The sequence below is a fragment of the Candida parapsilosis genome, contig 005569 (assembly GCF_000182765.1).
Source record: "Candida parapsilosis strain CDC317 annotated contig 005569".
NCBI classification, from domain to species: domain Eukaryota; kingdom Fungi; phylum Ascomycota; class Pichiomycetes; order Serinales; family Debaryomycetaceae; genus Lodderomyces; species Lodderomyces parapsilosis.
The window spans coordinates 1,955,600-1,976,948 of NW_023503278.1; the positions used below are offsets into that span (position 1 = coordinate 1,955,600).

At 39.7% G+C, this 21,349-nt stretch overlaps 12 protein-coding genes across 12 annotated transcripts; 7 read left to right on the forward strand and 5 right to left on the reverse strand. All coding sequences in view use genetic code 12, as the record gives it.

Moving 5' to 3' along the window:
- Positions 1 to 78: 78 nt before the first annotated feature.
- Positions 79 to 2,106, forward strand: CPAR2_109270 (uncharacterized protein; the record flags this gene model as incomplete). The annotated part of the gene is made up of 1 exon (XM_036807208.1): positions 79 to 2,106. One exon carries the CDS (start codon positions 79 to 81, stop codon positions 2,104 to 2,106), a length of 2,028 nt encoding a protein of 675 aa, XP_036664068.1.
- A 430-nt stretch (positions 2,107 to 2,536) lies between these two features.
- On the reverse strand, positions 2,537 to 3,226 carry SOD2 (superoxide dismutase; the record flags this gene model as incomplete). Its single annotated transcript, XM_036807209.1, has 1 exon — positions 2,537 to 3,226. One exon carries the CDS (start codon positions 3,224 to 3,226, stop codon positions 2,537 to 2,539), a length of 690 nt encoding a protein of 229 aa, XP_036664069.1.
- A 333-nt stretch (positions 3,227 to 3,559) lies between these two features.
- CPAR2_109290 (arginine--tRNA ligase) lies at positions 3,560 to 5,515 on the reverse strand (the record flags this gene model as incomplete). The annotated part of the gene is made up of 1 exon (XM_036807210.1): positions 3,560 to 5,515. One exon carries the CDS (start codon positions 5,513 to 5,515, stop codon positions 3,560 to 3,562), a length of 1,956 nt encoding a protein of 651 aa, XP_036664070.1.
- A 479-nt stretch (positions 5,516 to 5,994) lies between these two features.
- Positions 5,995 to 7,734, forward strand: CPAR2_109300 (uncharacterized protein; the record flags this gene model as incomplete). Its single annotated transcript, XM_036807211.1, has 1 exon — positions 5,995 to 7,734. One exon carries the CDS (start codon positions 5,995 to 5,997, stop codon positions 7,732 to 7,734), a length of 1,740 nt encoding a protein of 579 aa, XP_036664071.1.
- A 112-nt stretch (positions 7,735 to 7,846) lies between these two features.
- VPS17 (retromer subunit) lies at positions 7,847 to 9,400 on the forward strand (the record flags this gene model as incomplete). The annotated part of the gene is made up of 1 exon (XM_036807214.1): positions 7,847 to 9,400. One exon carries the CDS (start codon positions 7,847 to 7,849, stop codon positions 9,398 to 9,400), a length of 1,554 nt encoding a protein of 517 aa, XP_036664072.1.
- A 200-nt stretch (positions 9,401 to 9,600) lies between these two features.
- Positions 9,601 to 13,068, forward strand: SIZ1 (SUMO ligase; the record flags this gene model as incomplete). The annotated part of the gene is made up of 1 exon (XM_036807215.1): positions 9,601 to 13,068. One exon carries the CDS (start codon positions 9,601 to 9,603, stop codon positions 13,066 to 13,068), a length of 3,468 nt encoding a protein of 1,155 aa, XP_036664073.1.
- An 81-nt stretch (positions 13,069 to 13,149) lies between these two features.
- On the forward strand, positions 13,150 to 13,725 carry CPAR2_109330 (uncharacterized protein; the record flags this gene model as incomplete). The annotated part of the gene is made up of 1 exon (XM_036807216.1): positions 13,150 to 13,725. One exon carries the CDS (start codon positions 13,150 to 13,152, stop codon positions 13,723 to 13,725), a length of 576 nt encoding a protein of 191 aa, XP_036664074.1.
- Positions 13,726 to 14,536: 811 nt separating this feature from the next.
- RPB7 (DNA-directed RNA polymerase II subunit) lies at positions 14,537 to 15,058 on the reverse strand (the record flags this gene model as incomplete). Its single annotated transcript, XM_036807217.1, has 1 exon — positions 14,537 to 15,058. The coding sequence occupies one exon, from the start codon at positions 15,056 to 15,058 to the stop codon at positions 14,537 to 14,539; it is 522 nt and encodes a 173-aa protein (XP_036664075.1).
- A 235-nt stretch (positions 15,059 to 15,293) lies between these two features.
- CPAR2_109350 (mitochondrial 54S ribosomal protein uL13m) lies at positions 15,294 to 15,824 on the forward strand (the record flags this gene model as incomplete). Its single annotated transcript, XM_036807218.1, has 1 exon — positions 15,294 to 15,824. One exon carries the CDS (start codon positions 15,294 to 15,296, stop codon positions 15,822 to 15,824), a length of 531 nt encoding a protein of 176 aa, XP_036664076.1.
- A 32-nt stretch (positions 15,825 to 15,856) lies between these two features.
- On the reverse strand, positions 15,857 to 19,543 carry CPAR2_109360 (DNA-directed RNA polymerase II subunit RPB2; the record flags this gene model as incomplete). The annotated part of the gene is made up of 1 exon (XM_036807219.1): positions 15,857 to 19,543. The coding sequence occupies one exon, from the start codon at positions 19,541 to 19,543 to the stop codon at positions 15,857 to 15,859; it is 3,687 nt and encodes a 1,228-aa protein (XP_036664077.1).
- A 183-nt stretch (positions 19,544 to 19,726) lies between these two features.
- Positions 19,727 to 20,548, forward strand: MRP20 (mitochondrial 54S ribosomal protein uL23m; the record flags this gene model as incomplete). The annotated part of the gene is made up of 1 exon (XM_036807220.1): positions 19,727 to 20,548. One exon carries the CDS (start codon positions 19,727 to 19,729, stop codon positions 20,546 to 20,548), a length of 822 nt encoding a protein of 273 aa, XP_036664078.1.
- Positions 20,549 to 20,590: 42 nt separating this feature from the next.
- Positions 20,591 to 21,259, reverse strand: CPAR2_109380 (uncharacterized protein; the record flags this gene model as incomplete). The annotated part of the gene is made up of 2 exons (XM_036807221.1): positions 20,591 to 21,185; positions 21,243 to 21,259. 2 exons carry the CDS (start codon positions 21,257 to 21,259, stop codon positions 20,591 to 20,593), a joined length of 612 nt encoding a protein of 203 aa, XP_036664079.1.
- Between the last annotated feature and the right edge of the window lie 90 nt (positions 21,260 to 21,349).

Below are 21,349 nucleotides of genomic sequence, written 5' to 3' on the forward strand. Positions count from 1 at the left end.
ATTTTTTGCTGTTTGCACCACATACACGGATACACACCCTTCACCTTTCACGCTTTACAACGGGTCAACAAAAGTCCTATGTTCATTGCTAGTTCACCAATTTTACAATTCAATCGCTTTGATATGCTAGATCCTAATGATTACGACAATTCTACAAATAATTCAAATTTTTCTACTTATGCAATTGATGAATCAGTCCATGATGAACCGTCAGCACAAGGGTTTTCCCTAAATCCTGCTGCCGCTAACTACTTGCTTGGTGAGAGTCATCATCCTGACTTGTTCACGGATGATTCAATTACTCCGGGATATGTAGCAGCTGCCAATGTAGGTAACGAAGATGCCTCATCATACACCAACAATTTGTACACCCAGTCCATTAATGTGAATTTAGGTGAAGTTACTCCGCAAAACAGAGCCTACAATAACTCAAGCTCATTTGTATCTGTCAACAATCAACAGCAACAGCAACAACAGCAACAACAACACCAACTTCAACAATATCAAGGCTCTAACCAACCTATCGATAGCTTCCCCTACCAATCACCATCTTCTCAATACCACTACCCATTGGCATCTTCTGTCTCCTCATCAATCCATTCATTCACTCAACAAATTGATGCTGGCCACTCTTCTAGTTATAACTTCAACTACCCAACGAATGCATCTAGCTTGGACAGTCAATACCCGCAACAAGGTTCGTTGACTACTTCAGTGTTTCATCAACCACCACCACTACCCATTTCATCTTCATCTCCACCACAGTTTGTTCCCCCACTTAGTGGTTCCCAATCGCAGTCGGTTTATTTTGACGGAGTCAATGCTCATTCACTTGGAGGCAGCAGCAGCAGCAACAACATTAGTGGCGTGCACCCACCACATCCACCGCAACCACCACCATTGTCCACAATGTCAAGCTCCTCAGCCGATCAACTCCTGTACACTAGCTCTCCTGGATCAGTCACAACTACTCGTCAGCAAATGCCTGAAAAGCAGCTAAATAAGAAATCACCTACACAAAGACAGCGTCGTACCACGACACTGAAAAGAGAGAATAAGTCACCCGTACTCACCACATCTACATCATCAATTATTCAACACCCATTACTGGATAGAAAGAGGTATCGTGTATTACGTGGAGTTTCTGCTGGTGGTAGTAGCACACGACCACCTAAAGAGGCACTCAACAGTGATTCAATTTTTCTACCGGTTGAGCTAAACTTGGTTGGTGCTTCAGTTGAGGATATATGTTGCCCCAAGTGGTCAACACTGGAAAAGCAAGATCGTCGTCGAGTTATTCGTATTGAACGAATTCAAAATGGACCACAATTGACACTCAATTTCAGCATTGTGGGAAGTGCTGATGAAAACCCAATAACTTTGCCAGCTCCACCCAACGTTGATGTTGTTGAAGTATCTTGTTTAGAATGTGATGTCCGCACCAATGATGACTACGAATCGCAATCATCAGATGATGAGACTGGCTATACCAAAACCCAAGGATCTAAAAACAAACGATTTGTCAATACTGATCCCGAAACTGGCCGTAACTTCCAATACTATATCACATCAGTCGAGGTGATTGAGATTGTTGAGTTATTGATTGGCACTGCTTTTGCCGATGCTAGTGAACGAAGAAGAGAGCGTGGAAGAGTCAGATCCAACTTGGTTCCCTTTTGGTCCAAAAAATCAATAAGCTCACGAATGAGTGATTCATCTTCGGTATCATCAAGTACTTCCTTAGGTTCCAATTCTGTTTCATCGACTAGAGATGGTAGTGTGTCATCGAATAGCACTATCAGTACAGTAGCACCAACAACAGCCTCTACAGCTACCACCGCCGCTGCCGCCGCTGCTGCTGCAACTGCAAATCTTTCACTTGACAATGACGCAAATTCACAACCTACAAACCAAGATTACCGTATGGAACTCGCTAAAAGAATAATGGCTTACGATATTCGTAAACCAAGAGGTTTTGATAAAGAAGTGAGGATACTAAGATGGGACAAATTGATACCAGCATTGAAACGTGCCTCACATAGTTACTACACGGAAATCCCTCCGGGTGACGAGTTGCATACTCTGTTTTCAAACTTTGATCTTTGAGAGGGTGATTATGCTGCTTATTTACTCTACTAGGGGAGATGATTTGATAGACTTTATCCTTTTTTCAAAAGAACGTTTTTCACTGTTTTATAGTTAACTGTTAATATAAATTTTAATCCTAAGTTATCAAAATAACGCCACGTTCGTGAACTCTTCTCTACCGTATAGATCGTTTAAAAAGATGCACACAAGCAAATCATATGGTGGAGCATATCATTGGGAGTTCGATTTTCGGAACCGAGAGTTGTTTTGATCGGTCGTAAAACTGTGGCCAAGAAATTTTAGGGAACAGATTGCAAATTCACCGGGCCGTAGTACCGAGATTCCCAAAATTGCTCCCTTTCCATTTATACCAAACCTGCCTTTCCACCCCTCTACATCTCAATTTAAATAAATGTACCTTGATTCAACAACCTACACACACTATACTTTAGAATTCAAATCTTCTTTCGGCTTCTTTCCAGTTAACAACGTTCCACAAGGCTTTAAAATAATCAGCTTTGACATTCTTATATTGTAAGTAATAAGCATGTTCCCAAGCATCAATGGCAACCAATGGGATTAAGCTTGGATCAGTAACAGTGTCTTGATTAGCGGTAGTAATAACTTCAATTTGACCACCATTTTCCTTATTCTTTACAATAAAAGCCCAACCTGAACCTTGAATACCAGCTAACTTGGCATTGGTAATTTCAATCAATTTGTCAACTGATCCAAATTGTTGAGCAATTTGTTTACCCAATGCTGAATCCTCGCTAGGAACTTGTCCTCCACCAGCACTTTGTGGAGCCAAGTTCTTCCACCACAAGCAATGGTTGATGTAACCACCACCATTGAAATTGATGGCTTTTTGCAAAGCAACGAGTTTCTTGACTTCACCCTTGGACTTAGCTTCAACAGCACTTTCAATTGACTTGTTCAAGTTGTCAACATAAGTCTTGTGGTGTTTGTGGTAGTGAAGATCATTGATTTGTCCACTAATGTATGGCTCTAAAGCATCTAATTTATAGTCCAATTCTGGCAATGAGTATTTAGTTCTAATGGAACCAATGGAAGCAACAGTTGGCTTAGCAGCTGAAGATGTAGCTTTTAATAATGTACGTGAAGAATATTTGAACATTGTTTGGTTGTATCAATTGATTTGTCAAAAGTAGCAATCCTTGAAAAGAAAAGAAGTTCCCATGTGTGCGGATTTGAGGAGCTTTTTAACCCAAGGAAAAATAAAAAAAGAAGAGAGAGAAGCTGTTGAATGTCAGTTTTGATTTTTGTGACATAATTGACGTAACTGCACATACAACACATACAATCATCAGAGGATGACAAATAGATCAAGCATTAATGTCCGTTTCGAGGTTTAGACATGACGTCCTTTACTTGTTAGAGTTGCCATCAGAATTCACTCTTCTATACGAGCTGTAATAGTTTCTTTGCAAAATGCGTTATGTTATAATATTTACATTCTTTCAACTGGTGTAAGACCCAACAAGGTCATACCATTGTAAATCACTTGTTTAGTTGCTGCATACAATGCCAATCTTGCAACAGCCAATTCCCTTTCTTGTCCTGATACCCACAAGATATCGTAACATTGTGAAACAATGTGGGACAAGGTGAACAAATAAGTTACAATGGTCGATGGTTCCATGTTTTTCGTGGCTCTTTTAATGATATCCGGATACTGAGCCAATGTTCTAACCAATGAAGCAGCACATGGTTCAACCAACAAGTCAAAGTTTGCAGTCTCCAACTCCTTTTCAGTAATGTCATTCTTTCTTTGCATTGAACATAAACGTGAATGTGCATATTGCAAGTATGGACCAGTATCACCTTCAAACGAAGTCATACGATCCCATTTGAATTCATAATTCAAAATACGTTTGGATTGGAAATCCTGAATCATAACGGCAGAGATACCAACCAAATCGGCAATCTTTTCTGGATCTTCGATCTGCTTGTACTTATCTTCATTCTTCTTCATCACATCATGCATCTTTTCCTTTGTCTCTTGAAGGATGGTATCCAAAAACACAACATTACCCTTACGAGTAGACATCCCTTGCACCATACCAAAGTTTATGTGCTCCAAATTTTGAGCCCAATCGAACCCCATTTGTTTCAAGATTTCGAAGAATTGAGCACAATGCAAATCTTGTTGTGAAGCAACAACATAGATCATCTTGTCAAACTTGTAAGTTTCATAACGTTTGATAGCTTCACCAACATCCCTAGTCAAGTAAAGAGATGTACCGTCGGATTTTTCCACCAAAGCTTTACCCAATTTTTTGTTGAATTTACTCAAGTCAATCAATTTAGCCCCACGATCAACATGTACCAATCCTTTTTCTTCAAATAACTTGGTGGCTTCTTTCATCATTTGTTGTGGAACTTGTGATTCACCCGAATAGTAGTCATAAACAATATTAAGACGAGCATACGTGTCAACATATTTCTCAATTGAAAGGTCTCTAAATCTTTCCCAAATTTTTAATGCTGCTTCATCACCATCCTCCATTCTTTTAAAAAATTCTCTTGCTTTCTCGTTGGTGGAAGATTGAATTTTTTTCTCATCTTGTTCTGAAGCATCAATTGTTCCTTCTTGAACTTCTCCAGTAGCTTCATTAGTTTCATTTCTGACGTCATTGTTAATCTTGACATAAACTTCAAATAAGTGATTAATTGGATCTTTTGCTAATTCTTCTTCGGATCCATATTTTTCGAATCCAATGGCTAATAAACCAAACTGTTTACCCCAGTCTCCCAAATAATTAATCCTGGTCACATCCCAACCAATCTTTTCGTACAAGTTGGAAACAAATCCTCCAATAATTGTTGATCTCAAATGGCCAGCATGGAATGGTTTGGCAATATTCGGCGAAGAAAATTCAACAACAACTTTTTTACCTACTCCTAATGGCAAATACCCATAGTCAGTCTTTCTTTTCAAAACATCAGAGATAACCAAATCAAAAAGAACCGACTTGTTGAAGAAAAATTGAAGAAAGACTCCCTGTGGTACAATTTCACTGATAAATTTCCCTTTGTTGAACTTTTCAGCCCATTCTTTTGATTTTTCATTTGGATTAACACCTTTCAATCTCAATTTGGGAATTGGTACAATAAGATCACCTTGATCTAGCAACTTTGGTGTATCTAAAGCTTGAACGATGATTTCTTTATCGATCCCGGAAATACGATTCAACTCATCACCAATGTAATTTCTAAATACATCAACGACATTATAATCAGGATATGTATCCTTTGCTGGTTCTGGTTGATTCAATCCTAATTTGGACAACTCTTGAGTAATAGTACTAACAGACATCGATCTTTTGAGCAAAACGGGAGACGCAATTCTTGGAATAGATTTCAAGTAAGTTGTCGGTTTAATGAGTAATCTCAAAATTTGCATCAATGAGATGATATTCTCAGAATTTTAAAAATTTTTTCTTTTCTCTTTTTGGCTCAAATATTAGAGTGACAGAGAGATAAGAGATAACGAAGTGGGTGTAGGATATGTGGAAATGTAGAGTGGCAGTAGACAAAAAAGAATGTGGTCATAGAGGAAGATCTGTTATGCTTGGTGTATACTGGACAGTTACGATTGTTGAAAGTCATGATGTATCGTGGACAAAGCATCCTGGCTCCTCTTCTTCCTTGTGACAACTTTGTTGAACCCTTGCCCAATAGCTCTGACAACGGATTTCATTATTCAAAGGCACTTTACCCAATGAATACTATTTGACTGGTGTACTTTTTCTTCACCACGTTGCCTTCGTATTTGATTCCACTTTTTTGTGACTCCAATTTTTCTCCAAAAATATAAAGTTTCACTTTGTTCTTTGAACATCGCCCTTCACCATGGATTCAAATATTACACGTTTAATAGAAATGGGGTTCACTCGTGAACAGGCCGAAGTGGCATTGGAAAAGACCAACAATAACCCAGAACAAGCGATTGAATATCTTTTTGGTGGAGGCACGGAAGAGAAACACCCTGGTGAGGCTCAAATGTTTGACGAGGATTACAACGTCAACAATGATTACAACATAAATAGTGGTACTGTTGCTATTACAAACCCTCAGGATATACCACAGTTTCCACTTCTGGAATCACAAGAATATGCATATAGTAGTGGTTGGGGTACTGAGTCAGAGCAGCTCGACTTGAACGAGTGCTTTCTCTTCCAAGATCCAAAGGCATTCTTGAGAAACAAGGAGAGTATGCCCGCAGTGGTCCCTAAACTGGGCAACACGCCAGGAAGATTTGTGATACCATTGTATGTGATCCTTTGTCAAATTCCCGCGTTCGATAGGATTTTGTTGAGTAAGGACTTGCGTCAAGAGTGGAACGAGACGTGGTTCACTGATGAACCGGAGGAAGCAACTTCTACCCAAGATGAAAATGAAACATACATTGCGGCAATTCAACGACTCATTGGATTTTTTACACCTGCAAGTGAGCGTTCCTTTATTAGCTCAGAAGGATTCTACAACAAAGTGTCGGAAACATTCAAAGCGCATGAGTTTGAAGACTGGGATGAACTATTGACAATACTTGGTAAGGATTTAGTGAAAAGTTTAAAGCTAGTACTGGAACATGAGTTTGATCTTCTCGATTCACAAGCAGTCGATCAAGAAGGGCATATAAAGATATTCAAGACTGTTAACATTGATAGTGATTGTAGAGAGCCCACGTTGGTGGATTCAATATGTAAATTGTTGTGGTCTCCCGAGTCTTATGAAATTAAAAGCATAGCACCAATATTGGGAATTCAAGTTTCACCTAGTGAGTCAGGCAGACAAGCACCTTCGTTGAAAGTTGAGGAATCATTCTACCCAGCTCTTTTCACGTCCAAATACAGACCGTTGGTAGAACAGATGGATGCGAAAAGAATACATTCAGCAAAGCAGAGGACCATCATCACGTCAAGAATCATGTCTTTAAGCTCCTTTGAAGGAAAAAAAGTCAGAGGCTTTCTCGATAAGGCCAAAATCTATATGGACCAAGTTGGCGAAAAAGAAACTTACGAAGATCTCACAAAATTGTCAGAATCTATACGAAATGAATCAAGTCAACTAAATGAGACCTTAAAGAAAACCAATAGCGAGTACGCCAAGCTCGACACCACAAACCAGGATAACACTGTAGAGGAGATCAAAAAGGATGATACCTTGGATATACCATCCAAGTACCAACTTGTCGGTGTTGTATTTTCAGATTTGCGCTATGCTTACCGAACTGCAAACAACGATTGGGTATTGTTTCTCGCTGATGCGCCAAACGGAGTTGTCATTGATTTTCAAAGCACGCGTTGTACTTTTGGAGAAGTCAGAAGCTACGTTGAGGATGAGCCGAATGATAAGTTTATCTTTTTGGTGTATGCTGATGAGGGTACATTACGTGACGAGCAGCTTGAACTTCCACCAAACTTGAAGAGTTTTTTCTCCAAGGATAATGAGTTTCTACACAACCAAATTGAAAAAGCTGAAAACGGCAATGTTGAAATTACCCAGATTGATGATTCGTCTCATGAAGACGTGGATAGAAAGGACTCTGATGGTGAAGTCAAGCTTGACTCTACTAGTGAAGTTAAGCCTGACTCTGCTAGTGATTTAATAGATATATAGGTACTGCATATAATGCACCTTTCACTCTACAAAACCCCGAAAATCAAAAAACTCAACTTCACTTTCTTTCATTCTAGAAAAGATTATTCCCTCCTCCCACTCCACTTGATCAATGGACTACGCTGACGATTTCGAAGATAACAACCCTTTCGCAAGACCAGAAGAAGAAGAGGAAGAACGGGTACCTTCCGGACCTCAAGTGGAAAACTTTACACCCCAAGAAGCACCTGAAGAAAATGTCGAACCCACTAATCAAGAGACCTCAGTCGCGGGAACTAATCAAGACCTAATATCCAAAACCGATTTACGGAAATTGATACCAGAACGGTTTGCTCAAAAGTACAGTCTACGCATAAAACTTGTTTCCATTGAGAGAAACAAGCCTGAAAATCCAATTTTGCGATTATCAGTTCAGGTACAGGGACTTCCTAAATTCAGACACAAAGAGTATGAGGACGTCCGTCGTACCTTCAATGAGGTAGTCAAATTCAACAAGTATTTGGCGGTGTCGAATTTGGAAGTGTTTGTCCCCGTAATTCCCAGCTCAGTCACTTCTTACCCCACAGGCGGCGAAGACGAGAAAAAGCAATTGATGTTTGTATGGCAAGAGTGGTTTGACCGAATCACTTCAAATCCAATTCTTATCCGAGATGAAGAGTTCGTATTTTTTGTTGAAAATGATTTTGGATACAGTGTTATAAACAGCAACAAAAAGTCCTCAGTTGCCAGTGGATTGATGAGGAAAACTTTGAAACAGTTTCCTGTTCCTTACGATCCATATCTAGAGTTGGCAGAGTTTAGACCAACCATCAAGAGTGCTTACTTGTTGTGTCAAAGGTTATACCGGCTACTCGATAAAGTTTCCAGAAGTGAAAAGCAGTTATCCGTTCATGTTTATGACATGTCCAACAAATTGACATTGTTGTCGCAATTTGAAACCACCCACCCTGGAATGAAAAATATGTGGGAGAAGTTGGCCAAAGTTGTCCAAATACAATCTGACCTTTTACTCGTGGAGTCAATTGGTGAAATGGGCATTTTGGGTGATGCGATTCAATACTTTGTTAATGATTTTTACGAGATTAAAGAGGCACTAACCAATAGATATTTGATTATGCGAGAGCTCATACAGGCAGAAGCACAAACCAATACAAAGCACATATACGCAAACAAAATGAAGAACAAAGCAGCTCTAGATCCTATCAAAGTCGATGATGCGCTAAGATCGCTAGAGTATGCCACCAAAGTACAAGAGCTGCTAAGCTTACAAGTCAAGAGAATCTCAGGGGAGATGCTATATGAAAAGGATGAAATTATTGATTTCGCGCAAAAGAAGTTTAAAAGCTTGCTCAAAGCTTACACCCTACACAAAATAGATCATCACCGTAAGATTTTGAAGAATTTTGAAGCCATTCGATTGGATGTTAGAAGTGTTGACGAAAGAGGTGGCTTATCCCGTTTGAATCGTGACAATTTGGCCAGCATCAAGCACAATTTACTCCAATCACAAGCTCCTACAGGCGATTCATGGTCCTCAAGAACGTTTAGGTCATTGGAAAAAGAAGAAGAAACGAAACAAAAAAGTCAGCCTCGGAGGTTGCCCTTACAAGCAACATCTATGGATGCAAAAAATGCTGCTAGTTTGTTAGGAGTAGCTACGTTTTAGTTGTAGATTTAGTTTGTATACTTGTCTTGGAAGAGTGAGAGAAAGAATGAAAAGAGACCCTTTTTTTCGTGAAGAAATGAAAAACTCATAACAACCGCACGAACAATAGATTCAAAACACAAGTTAAGAACAAGACGACAAAGCACACGTTCAACGTAACCCTTAAAAGCAGCATATATAAGTTACCCAGCGATGGAAAAATGCCTACTCCTCTCACACTCTCACAACGTGACGTTGAGCGTACCATACAACGAATAAAGCTGTCAAAGATTTCACATTTGAGAAGCCTTTGTAAACTTTTGGCACTAGGTTTTGGAGGTACAAAAGATGAGCTTATTAAAAGAGCTTTGCTAAACCTTGAGGAACTGAAAAATGTTGATGAAGGGGTACGACTTGCAGCTATAAATGAATTAATGAGAAGAATTGAGGAAAACGAGCAGTTAATCACTTATAATGAATTGTACAACTACTACAAAAGTATAGGTATTTCACGCGCTGGTACCCCGGTGTCCTCTTTGGAGGGTGGATTACATCTTCAGGACTCACACCCGGTAAAGGATCATCACATCAACTTTGTTCAAAGTCCATTTTTTGAATTAATGAAGCCAGTTCATGTTTCACCACAAGCGTGTCGACCGAAGAAGAAGAGAACCGAATTGAATATTCAGTTTATGTTTAATGCTGTGGAACATAGATTATTGAAAAAAGAAGACCCTAGTATACGAATTTACTTACTTTGTGGTCGAAAGATGACTGATGGACGAACATCCGATAACATCAAGATAGAGTACCCAAGTCCGCATTATCTAACGGTGAATAATGAACAATTAGACAACAGAAAGTATGGGGGCCTTGTAAATAAACCGGGAACAGCGAAACCAGTTGATTTGACGGAATATTTACTTGGCCCTCCTGAGTTGAACAAAATTCGCATAAGTTATATGGATGACACCTACACTTACTATGTTTATTTATACTTCGTGAAAATAATACCTTTTGAAACTGTTATTCAAGAGATTCTTGACCATCCCAAAATTCCCAAACAACAGGCAATTGAGATCATTAAGAAAAACGTAGAGGACTTGAGTCGAGATGACATTGAAATGAAGGATATCTTATTAACTTTGAGGGATTCATACACTTATGCCAAAATCAATATTCCCATCAAAACGAAAAACTGCAAACATCTCGAATGTTTTGATTTGAGATATTTCATGATTCAGCAGTACGAGTCACCAACTTGGGAGTGTCCGCGCTGCTCAGAACCGCTCGATGTTTCTGATTTGGCAGTTTGTGAATATGCTGAAGAAATCGTCAATACTATAACCGAAGACGTTGATTATGTAAGGATAACAAGAAATGGCTCATGGTGCCCATATGACGAGAAAGAGGAATTAGCGTTGAAAGCAAAACCAGAACAACCAAACCAAGAGGTGAAAGCAGCGGAGACTGAAGTCAAGGTGAAGTTAGAGTCCGGTGTTGAGGTCAATGGTAGACACGATGTAGTGATCGTATTGAGTGATGAGGATGATGATGATGATGACGAAGAAGAAGAAGAAGAACGGCCAACGGCTGTTACTATAGTTGAAGAAGTTAATGACTATATTGAAACCAAGCTTCTGTTGGACGAAGTTTCAAACAAGATCAAAGTTGAAGGTAAAGCTCGAGAAATAATTGATGCCCGCAAGAATATCAATCAACAAATTGATGAAAGTAGAACTGAAGGTTTGGCAGTGATGCAAAATCAACCCGATGTACCGTGTGTCCACCTTCATCAACATCAACAACAACAGCCACAATCGTTGCAGCTACAGGCCCCTCGGCAATTTTTTGCTAAGTCAGGTAATGGCACACCCTTGTTTGAGGTACTGAAGATGCAGAATTCACCCCCTGTGCATGTGGTACCTCTACCAGGGACCCAAGTTCGTACAACATCAACTCCATTAGCCAGTGGCTCCATAAATATTGGAACTGATGAGACAAGCTTTCTTAACAACAACCCGTTAGATCACGACGCTTTAGTTTCTACGGAAGTTTCCAATTCCGGGGCGACCACGGGCCAAATTCATGCAATTCTTTCAAATCATTCTCGTGCCCAAAATGAGAGCAAGATGATGCAACTAAGAAATAATAAACAGCAAGACTTTGTCCAGAGTGGTAATAGGCGAAACGTATTAACTTCAGATCAACAAAACATGCAGCAAAATATTCAAGTGTTGACACAGCAGCAGCAGCAACAACAACAGCCATCAATATCGCTGCAGCCACTACCTCAGGAGGCATTTGCGCAACACCCCCATCAACATCAGCATCAATCGACAGCACTGAACTTCTTCCAAATGAGTCGTTCAATAGCGCAAGCGCGATTGCAGGTTCAACAATCGCATGCACAAAATTCATCAAATGTAGAAAACAAGCATTCCATCCCTCAAGTGATAGAAGTTAGACACTTGCGAGTATCTGGTACACAGCGGATTCCTCAAAATGGAACGACTTATCCGCAAAACGTCCCTGAAATAAACAATCTGATATTGTCACGAACTCCTACAGTTAATACCCACAGTGTACATCATTTTGCGCCTTCTTCACCCAAAGATCATAATACTAAGGTTGGAAACGAAGGAATATCGCAAAAGGAGCAGAAAATCGGGAAATACCAGACTGCGCGAGAAACACATCACGATGAAAATGTTGGACTAACGAGCAACGACAGACGTCATAAACATGAAAACGAAATCGACGATGCAACGGATCAATCTTTGAAGAGCTTAGGCTTGCTTCCAAATCGAGACTACAATGGTAGCACAAAAAGTAAAGCACTGAGCACGAATAGGTCATTGAAGAATGGCCATTTCATACATGAAGGCAATATCTCTGTTGAAATGATGAAAAGAAGTGTAGGAAAGATTAGCAACGATTCGACTTCCGAACCACAGTTTAATCCAACTGGCAAAACTAGCACGTCAGCCGGTAACGCTAAGTCAAAAGACACTTTTCTCAAGCATCGGGTTGACGTGATCGGACAATCATCTTTCCCCGATGGGCCACAAGCAATCCAACATATATCGGCTAATGGTGCTGAAATTAAAGAATTTATCACTAGGGACAATACCAATATTTTCAACACCAACCATGGACAACAGTCAAGTCACAATACAATTAAAGTGCCATTTACTAAAATACCACCAGCCGTGGATTCGAAATCCAGCACTTCAAAACAACCTCAATCAGCCCATGACAAAATGCAGAAACAATATTCTGCACTTTTTATACGCTCGCGCAGACCACATCCTGCAATGAGAATGTCTTCTGAGAAGAGTGTAGATCAGGCGAAGGAACATAAACGTGTAGTGGGTGATCAAGTGGGGGTGAAGACGGTGGCTGCAAAGTCTTTGCTTAATGAGTATTTAAGGGACTTAAATCCACCGATTGGGGCTATTGAGACTGAATCGCACGATTCAGTAACTGGAGAGTCAATTAATAATGGAGATGCAGACATTGGTAATTTATATGTTGAGGACGAAGAAGGGTTATCAGCAGAAACGGACAGAGTAAATAACGATCCAGAGTACCCCATGAGCCCAAACCTCGAGACCAGTATGCTCTGCACAGAGGCTGTCTTTGATAACACACGGCCATTCCACTCGTCTACTACCACTCCAGTTTAATAACAATCGTTCACCTCAAATAAGCTGGCACAACGCCATCCCTTCCTAGGTGAACAATTACCAGGAAATCAAGCAAAGGAAATGCAAAAACAGGGAGTCCATCGTGAAGCAATCGAGAATGGACTGTTTTCCAAAGCAGCTTTAAAAGACTTGGTCTATGCACAACTTGATAATATTTTAGTTCAATTTGATAAGAAAATGCAAGAGTTTCTAGAGCGTATCAAAAGTGAGTCAACCTCACGTCTTGTGCAATTAGAGCTCAATTTAATTCAACTCAAAAGAGATAGGGAGCAAGAGAAACAGAAAGTCATTGATGAGTTTATTGCAACTTTCTTCGACAGAACGGGGAAGGCAAAAAGTAGTTATGAGAAGAAAGGATCACAAGTTGCCACCGCGTCAGGGAAGGCCGTTGAATCGTTAGCTAATGAACCACGGGTGCTTAATATTGGATCTGAGAATGAGAGCAACACAAACACTAAAGCGTCCACAGGAGTTAATGATTCTCAATCAATTGAGAGACTATTTTCTACAATTGATGAGATGCGCAGCTCATTACATCAAGAATCAAATGTGTTTACTACGCATCTTCAACCTGCACCTCATCATAACCCTGCTAAGATAAATCTTGCCGAAAGTGATATTTTCAAGTCACGATAACACTCATATCTTCACCCATCGATTACCGGTGATGTGCAGGAAGGATCTCAACAACCACTCAATGCCTCTGATGATGCTAATCAACAATCACAACACAAAATGACAAACCCGTTAGCTCAGCCAGTTCTCAATCCATTGCGACTGCATCTCCTTCCTGAACAATCCCCAAGTTTTGACTCTTTGTCACCTTCGTCATTACAATCTCCATTCAAAACCAATTATGGTCCTGGCGCTCAAACTTTGTTGCCAAATTGTCCCAGCACTCCGACCGAACATCTTTGAAAAGGTCAACTCAAAATCGACGACTCTTTTTTTGATGACTACAAAACTTCAGATTTTGATATACCTGCTGATGGCATGAAAGAGGATTTAACTATTTTTCAAGAGGAAGGAGAGGACATGAAAGTACAAAAAATAACACCGTTGGTGTAACATCTCAAGCAACCGGAGCGGGGCACAGGTCGGGTCCAAAACAAGTTCGATCATTGTTTGGTGAGATAGAAACTTCACCTGCCAAGAAACAAAAGTTGATAGAAGTGTTGGATTGTGAATTAGGCAAGGGTAAATTAATTGATGAATTTTTAGTATTTGAAGATTACACACAAGAACCTACAGAAATGAAGCAAATGGAGGAAGAATGGGCACAAAAGTTGAAAAAGAGAGAGAGAGAAAAGGATTGAGCAACTATATGTGTCCATTGGTAGTTTGAAAGACCCGATGATTATAGATTCTAGTGACGACGAGCAAGGGAAAATAAGGTAATAAAAGATCTGATTCCTTGTTCAGTTCGAGTGTCTCTATTTTTTTTTAATCACAAAGGACTTGGTCCTAGGTAGTCCTCTTTGATACTACCGATCGCATAGATCTCGTTAACATCTGTTCTTGTCCCAACAATCTTTAATCGAACTTTTGATCCTTTCTCTATATTTTCGTCAGGACTTGAGTAAGCTGGTGGATTGGCCGATGGATTGAATTTCATATCTGATGGTATTAGATGGGTACTAACAAAGACCGACAATGGTCCAACATCAGCAAAAAAGCCCATTTTATTAACAGTGGTTACCACACCATCAACAACTTCACCTTTGAATGGTTTCCAAACAACTGCCCTATACTTTACCTCAAACTCAGCCATCCCCGTGGTTGGAATAATTCTTCCCTTCCCAACATCGATATTCATGGAATCTAGCACGCATACGATGTATCCGAATTGACCAGTGCATGTACCTTCGACATCACTCAATAGTTTGTCTCTTAAGAATTGGTCCATTTGAGGGCCGAAATATGATGGATGCAACGTTAGGTTTAACGATAAATCTTTCAAAAAAAACATTTTGAAGTTATGACTCTATAGGTTAGAATTATACATATAATACAGAATGAAATGTGATGCTGTTCTATTTTTTCCTGGTGCAATGTTGTTGTTGTTCACCCCCAGAACAACGATGATGGTGAAAATTTCGACTTCTTTTTGTTTTTTGGTTTTCGTTTGAAGTAGGAAACGAAAAAAAAAAAAAAATTTCACCTTTGGGCTCACCTACTTGGGGAGATATACTTTCAACGCTTCAATGTCGCAAAGGATTGGTAACGCAGTACTGGCACTTACTCGAGTTTGGCATCATGTTGATGTTGCAGCAGATTCGAGGACTCTTGGTAGGTTAGCTTCACAAATTGCCATTACACTACAAGGTAAGCATAAACCTACATATACCCCCAATAGAGATCACGGTGATTATGTTGTTGTTACAAACTGTGCACATTTGAAAATCACCGGTAACAAGTTAAAGGATAAAACTTATTGGCATCATACATCGCGTCCGGGAACGTTAAACTTGATCCCCATGGAGAGAATGATTGCAAATAAAGGATATGGTGAGGTGTTGAAAAGAGCCGTTAAAGGAATGATTCCAAAGAATAAGCACAGATTGGTCAGAATGGACAGGTTAAAAGTATTTGATGGGGATGAGCATCCATACAAAGAAAATCTAATAGCATTTGCGGATGAAATGAAAGATGTTAGAGCCAAGTTGGCCAAATTGGAGGAGAATGAAGCTAAGAGAGCTGAACTTAGGAAAAAGTACTTGTCACATCAAGTATAGAGATCATGTACATATTTATATATCTATCTAAACTATACACGAATACTGGCTCCAGAACTTTCGGTGTACAACCTTGGAGTAATATTCATAGCCATAAGCTCTTGAAATAGCAATTTGGCCGCATATGGAATATGAATTTGGTAAATGTTTGTCTTGTTTTTACAAGAGCGACATTCAAATTGATTCTTTTTGAGATTGGCAATAACCGTCATTAATCCACAGCTACCACATACATGCACTCTGAATGCATCGGATGCTTCCATTAATCTCTCTTTAAGGAAACCAGCGGCACCATGAGCAATCATACAGTCTCTCTCCATTTCTCCGAAACGTAAACCACCATCTCTAGATCTACCTTCTACGGGTTGTCTAGTCAAGACTTGAACGGGACCTCTTGCTCTAGCGTGGATCTTGTCGTCAACCATATGTCTCAATCTTTGGTAATAAGTAGGTCCGAAAAATACTTGTGCCATAAGTTTCTTACCCGTATGACCATTGTACATAACTTCAAACCCTCTCGATTGATAGCCATGCTCTCGCAATAATTTGGAGATAGCCTCAGCAGTAACATCAGTGAATGGTGATGCATCACCTTCAAGTCCAGATAAGGACGAAACCTTGGACAACAAACACTCAATCAAATGCGCGACTGTCATACGCGATGGAATAGCATGTGGGTTAATGATTAGATCGGGGACAATACCTTCAGCTGTGAAAGGCATATCCTCATGTCTGTATGTAACACCAATGGTACCTTTTTGACCATGTCTAGATGCAAATTTGTCACCAATTTGAGGTACTTTTGTTGTTCTCATTCTCACCTTAACAAATTTGGCTCCATCGCCATTAGTAGTCAACAAAACTTGATCAACAATACCTGACTCTGTACTTCGCAATGGAGTGGATGCGTCTCTCTTGGTGTGGTATTGCGTTCTTTGACCCAATTCTTCGGTATCTGGAGGAATAGGTGTTGTTTTCCCAATAATTATATCCTCTCCACTAACTCTAACACCAGGAGCAATCAACCCATCGTCATCCAATTTTTCATAAGTACCATGCTTCAATCTCAAAGTGTCTGACCTCGAAGGCTTCTCAAATGTCTCTAAAGCTTTCATACCTTGACGTTTCTCCAAATCCATATAAGATCTGAAAAACAAGGATCTAAAGAATCCCCTGTCGATTGATGATTGATTCATAATCATTGAATCTTCCTGATTATAACCAGAATAACATGCAATAGCAACAATGGCATTTTGACCAGCTGGCAACTCACGGAATTTCAAATGCTCCATGGCTCTGGTGGTGGCCAATGGCTTTTGTGGATAATACAAGATATTAGCCATGGTGTCCATTCTCACAGCATAATTTGTCAAAAAGACACCCATGGCTTGCTTACCCATCGCAGATTGATACGTATTACGTGGCGATTGATTGTGATCAGGGAATGGAATAATGGATGCAGCAACACCAAGAATCATTGAAGGATGTATCTCACAATGAGTGAATGTATGGGTATTACTACTGCCCGTTGGCTTAATTCTCTTTGCTGGGTCTAGTTCTTGTTCCTCCATTTGTAAATCTTGCTGCTGGGTTTCAGTTAAATTACTCTTTGATGCTTCTAGATCATCAGGTGTCATAGCAATCATGATTGTTTCCTCTTCTTCAGCATCCACGTATTCGACTATACCTTCCCTTACCAAAGACGACCAAGTGTACGATGGTTCATCTTCATCGCCATCGTACGAAGATTCAAGTAATCTATTAACATGCTCTTTTTTCAATTTCAAATCGCCTTTCGTTTCTGAGTCTGGGTTGTCATCAACAATAAACAAGGGACGATAAACCCTACCAGCGTCGGTGAAGATTTTCAATTCTTTTTCTCTAATATCTCTAATGATGGAAACTTCGGGTGAAATGTCTCCATTTCTTCTGAGATCGCGCATGTAATCAACCAATGATGCTGGTTCTCTATGCACACCTACCCAAACACCATTCACAAACACTCTAGTTGCATCCGGTGAGTTTGATGGGACATAATCTTCTAATGGCTCCAACCCCCAATCCCTCAAGAACGACAGGATTGGTTCTGATGGAGTACCAACGGATATACACGACATTAATGACAAATTCTTAACCAAACCACACGCTTGACCTTCGGGAGTCTCGGCAGGACACACTAAACCCCAATGAGTATTGTGCAATTGTCTTGGTTTAGCAATTTTACCATCTCTTCCAATAGGTGTATTTGTTCTTCTTAAATGTGACAAAGTGGATGAGTAAGTGTATCTATTCAACACTTGCGAAACACCCGCTCTTGAGCTCATGGCCTTTTTCTGTTCACCCCAATTACCTGTAGCCAACGAATATCTCAACCCATCAGTAATGGTTTGCGACTTGACTGCCAATGTCAAATTGAATTCCTTATCATTTTCAACACATCTTTGCATATAGTTGTAAATGTCCTTTGTCAATTTTTTAAACAAAATACGGAATAAGTTGGCTAATAAAGGTCCTGCTAAATCTAGTCTCTTTTTACCAAAATGATCTCTATCATCCGGTTCTTTTCTTTCCAAAGCACAAAGCAATAATCGATTAACCATGTAACCAAGGAAAAATGCCTTTCTCGTTTCAAATCCTTCTTCTTGGGTAATGTTTGGCAATAACTCCTTTTGCAAAATATCTTTAGCATACTGTATACGCTTCTCTCTCCTTATACCCAAAACACCTCTTCTACCTATGAAATCGAGCGCCACTTCTCGTTCTTGAATCACAAACCCTTCTTCGACACAGGGTTTCAACATTTCCAACATTTGCCAATCATTGGCATCATAACATATGTGTTCCAAGATATCCCCATCAGGGACAACACCGAGTGCCCTAAACACGATAACAATAGGGATATCCTCTTTGATATATGGTAATGTCGCCTTGATTGTTCTTGCAGACAGACTCTTTTCATCACGGCCATAGAGCTTGATTTGCATAGCTGAGATCAATCTCGACCCCTTTTCAATAGCCGATCTGATTTCAGCCACGTGAGAAATTGGAGATGGGGCAGCTTTTTTGAAAACTTGAACAATGTTTGCTGCACTTCTTTCTTGCGCAATCAAGACTTTTTCAGAACCATTAATGACAAAGTAACCTCCCATATCATAAGGACATTCCTTCAATTCATACATTTCGTGTTCACCCAAGTCTCGCAACATGCAAAATTTTGACCTCACCATGATAGGTACTTTTCCCAAGTAAACTTGACTATCACTGTCTTCTCCTTGCACTATTTGCTCCTTCCATTCAAGCTCGTTGTCCACTCTATTGTTATCGTCGGATTCAAAAACCTTCTTCGACATATCGACATATAACGGAGCTGAATATGTGAGATTACGTAGTCTTGCCTCTTGAGGAAACATCGGATGAGTAGTACCATCACCTTCTGTTTGACTGGGTTTCGAAATGTACATTTTACCAAAAGTGATCTCATACCTCTTGTTCTTACTATCCTTCTCAGATGTGTGTTGAGCTGGTTGATCCAAGATCAAATGTGAGTCTTCCCAAATTAACTCTTGTATCGTTGATTCAATAAATTCATCAAATGAATCCAACTGTTGAGACACCAAACCTTTCTCTTGAAAGAAGGACGTAATCACAGTCCAACAATCCTCTGGAGTGATACTTTGAGAGTCATCGTACATGTACGGGTCATATTGATCTTCTGACATCGTGACGACGAAATGAGGAGCAAGGGGCAAATGATGTAGATGTTTATGGGACTGGGTCTTTTTTTTTTTTTTCATTTGACTTTCTCTCTCTTCAACAACTTCACATTTAACCTAACACGACCTTTTTTTCTCTGAAAATTTTCATCCTCAAGAGTATATACATATAGCATCTGCTGCAAAAGAATGTCCTATCTAAGAACATTCACGAGGTCGGTTCATCATAAACTACCACCTGCAAAGTACCCCAAAATTAAAGCGGATACTGTTGAGCTTAACCCACCAAAATATGGCTTTCGCAAAGTGAGACCACCAATTTTGGCACAATCGCCAACTACAACATTATTCCCAAATTCAGAGTTAGCAAAACTATACGTTGAACATGGGAAACCAATACCTAATAGATTTGTTAGTCAAACTGATTCAGAAAGAGCACGTGCCCAATTTGAAAAGTTTCAACAAGATTTGGCCATGGATGAACCTCATTTTACTCAAGGTGAGAACAAAGTTTACCTTCCGGGTGGAAGAATTTGTCTTTTACGTCCAAATGCCAAGCATACCCCGTATCAAGCTAAGTTTTTGGTGCCCAAGTCAATGAATAAAATGGATTTACGAGATTATTTGTGGAACATTTATGGATTAAGAGCATTGAATATAACAGTACAATTACAACCAGCTAAATGGACAAGAAATATTAGCGATTTAGCTAGACATAGAGTACCTCAATTGAAGAAAATGACGATTGATATGGCAGAGCCATTTATTTGGCCGGAAGTGCCTCAGAAGAAGATTGACGATTTGAAATTACAACAACAAAATAGTGAAGAGATTGTCAAGCATAATATGGCTAGTGGTGCTGATAAAAATAAACCGTTGGAGGCATATGACGGGTTGTTTGAAGAACCAAGTAAAGTGGAAAGATTTATTCCTAAACTGGCTAAAAGAGGAAAAAAGTTTGACGAGTTGCACCAGGCACGTAGTCAAGTGTCCAATTACCTAGGATTGTAAATAGAAACAAAGCTAAAAGAATAATTCAATTGAAGTAAGAATTCACCAGAAGTAACCCTTTTTCTGATAAGCTTCGGTTGCCTCGGGTTTATCAACAATGTCAAATTCCTCGGTATTGTTGTCGGGTGCTTCTTCAGTAACCACCTCTCTAGTAAAGATATTCTTGACCATATATATTGAGCCATCCAACATACTAGCATAGCCATATCCAGTTGTAGTAGCAGTTGTTGTATCTGTATCATTGTTTTCCCTCATTGCAAGCGAACTCAATTTCAAAACCGTCTTAAGATCGAATGGATTGGACACAAACTTCTTAATGGCTTCCTTATTTGATTCAAAATAGGGTTTGACGTATTGAAAAAAGAGCCAGGGTGCCCCAGAAGCTTTCCTGTCATCACTTTCAACCACCATTGGAATGATCAACCAAATGTGAAAGACAACCTTCAACAAGGAATATCCTGGAAGATATGTAATGAAAGGCAATACACTTTCAATAGTTGTTACACCCCCGAGGATGACCCAGTATATCAGCCACCGTTGAAGGGCATTTATGTGAGGAGGCAAATTGGGCTCATCGATGCTATTTATAACGGCAATTGTTGAAGCAAACACCGGATACACAAGCGAGATTAACGTGCTTGAAAAAAGTTAGTACTAAGCTCTGAAATGTCTCATTTACTCTTTGTCAACATACTTTAATATTCCAAACATTTGGACTTGACTGGATTTGCAATCAGCACGGCAAGAGCGGTGTAGGAAGCATAATCATTTTTTTTCTTTTGAGAAAGGGAGAGGGGTGTG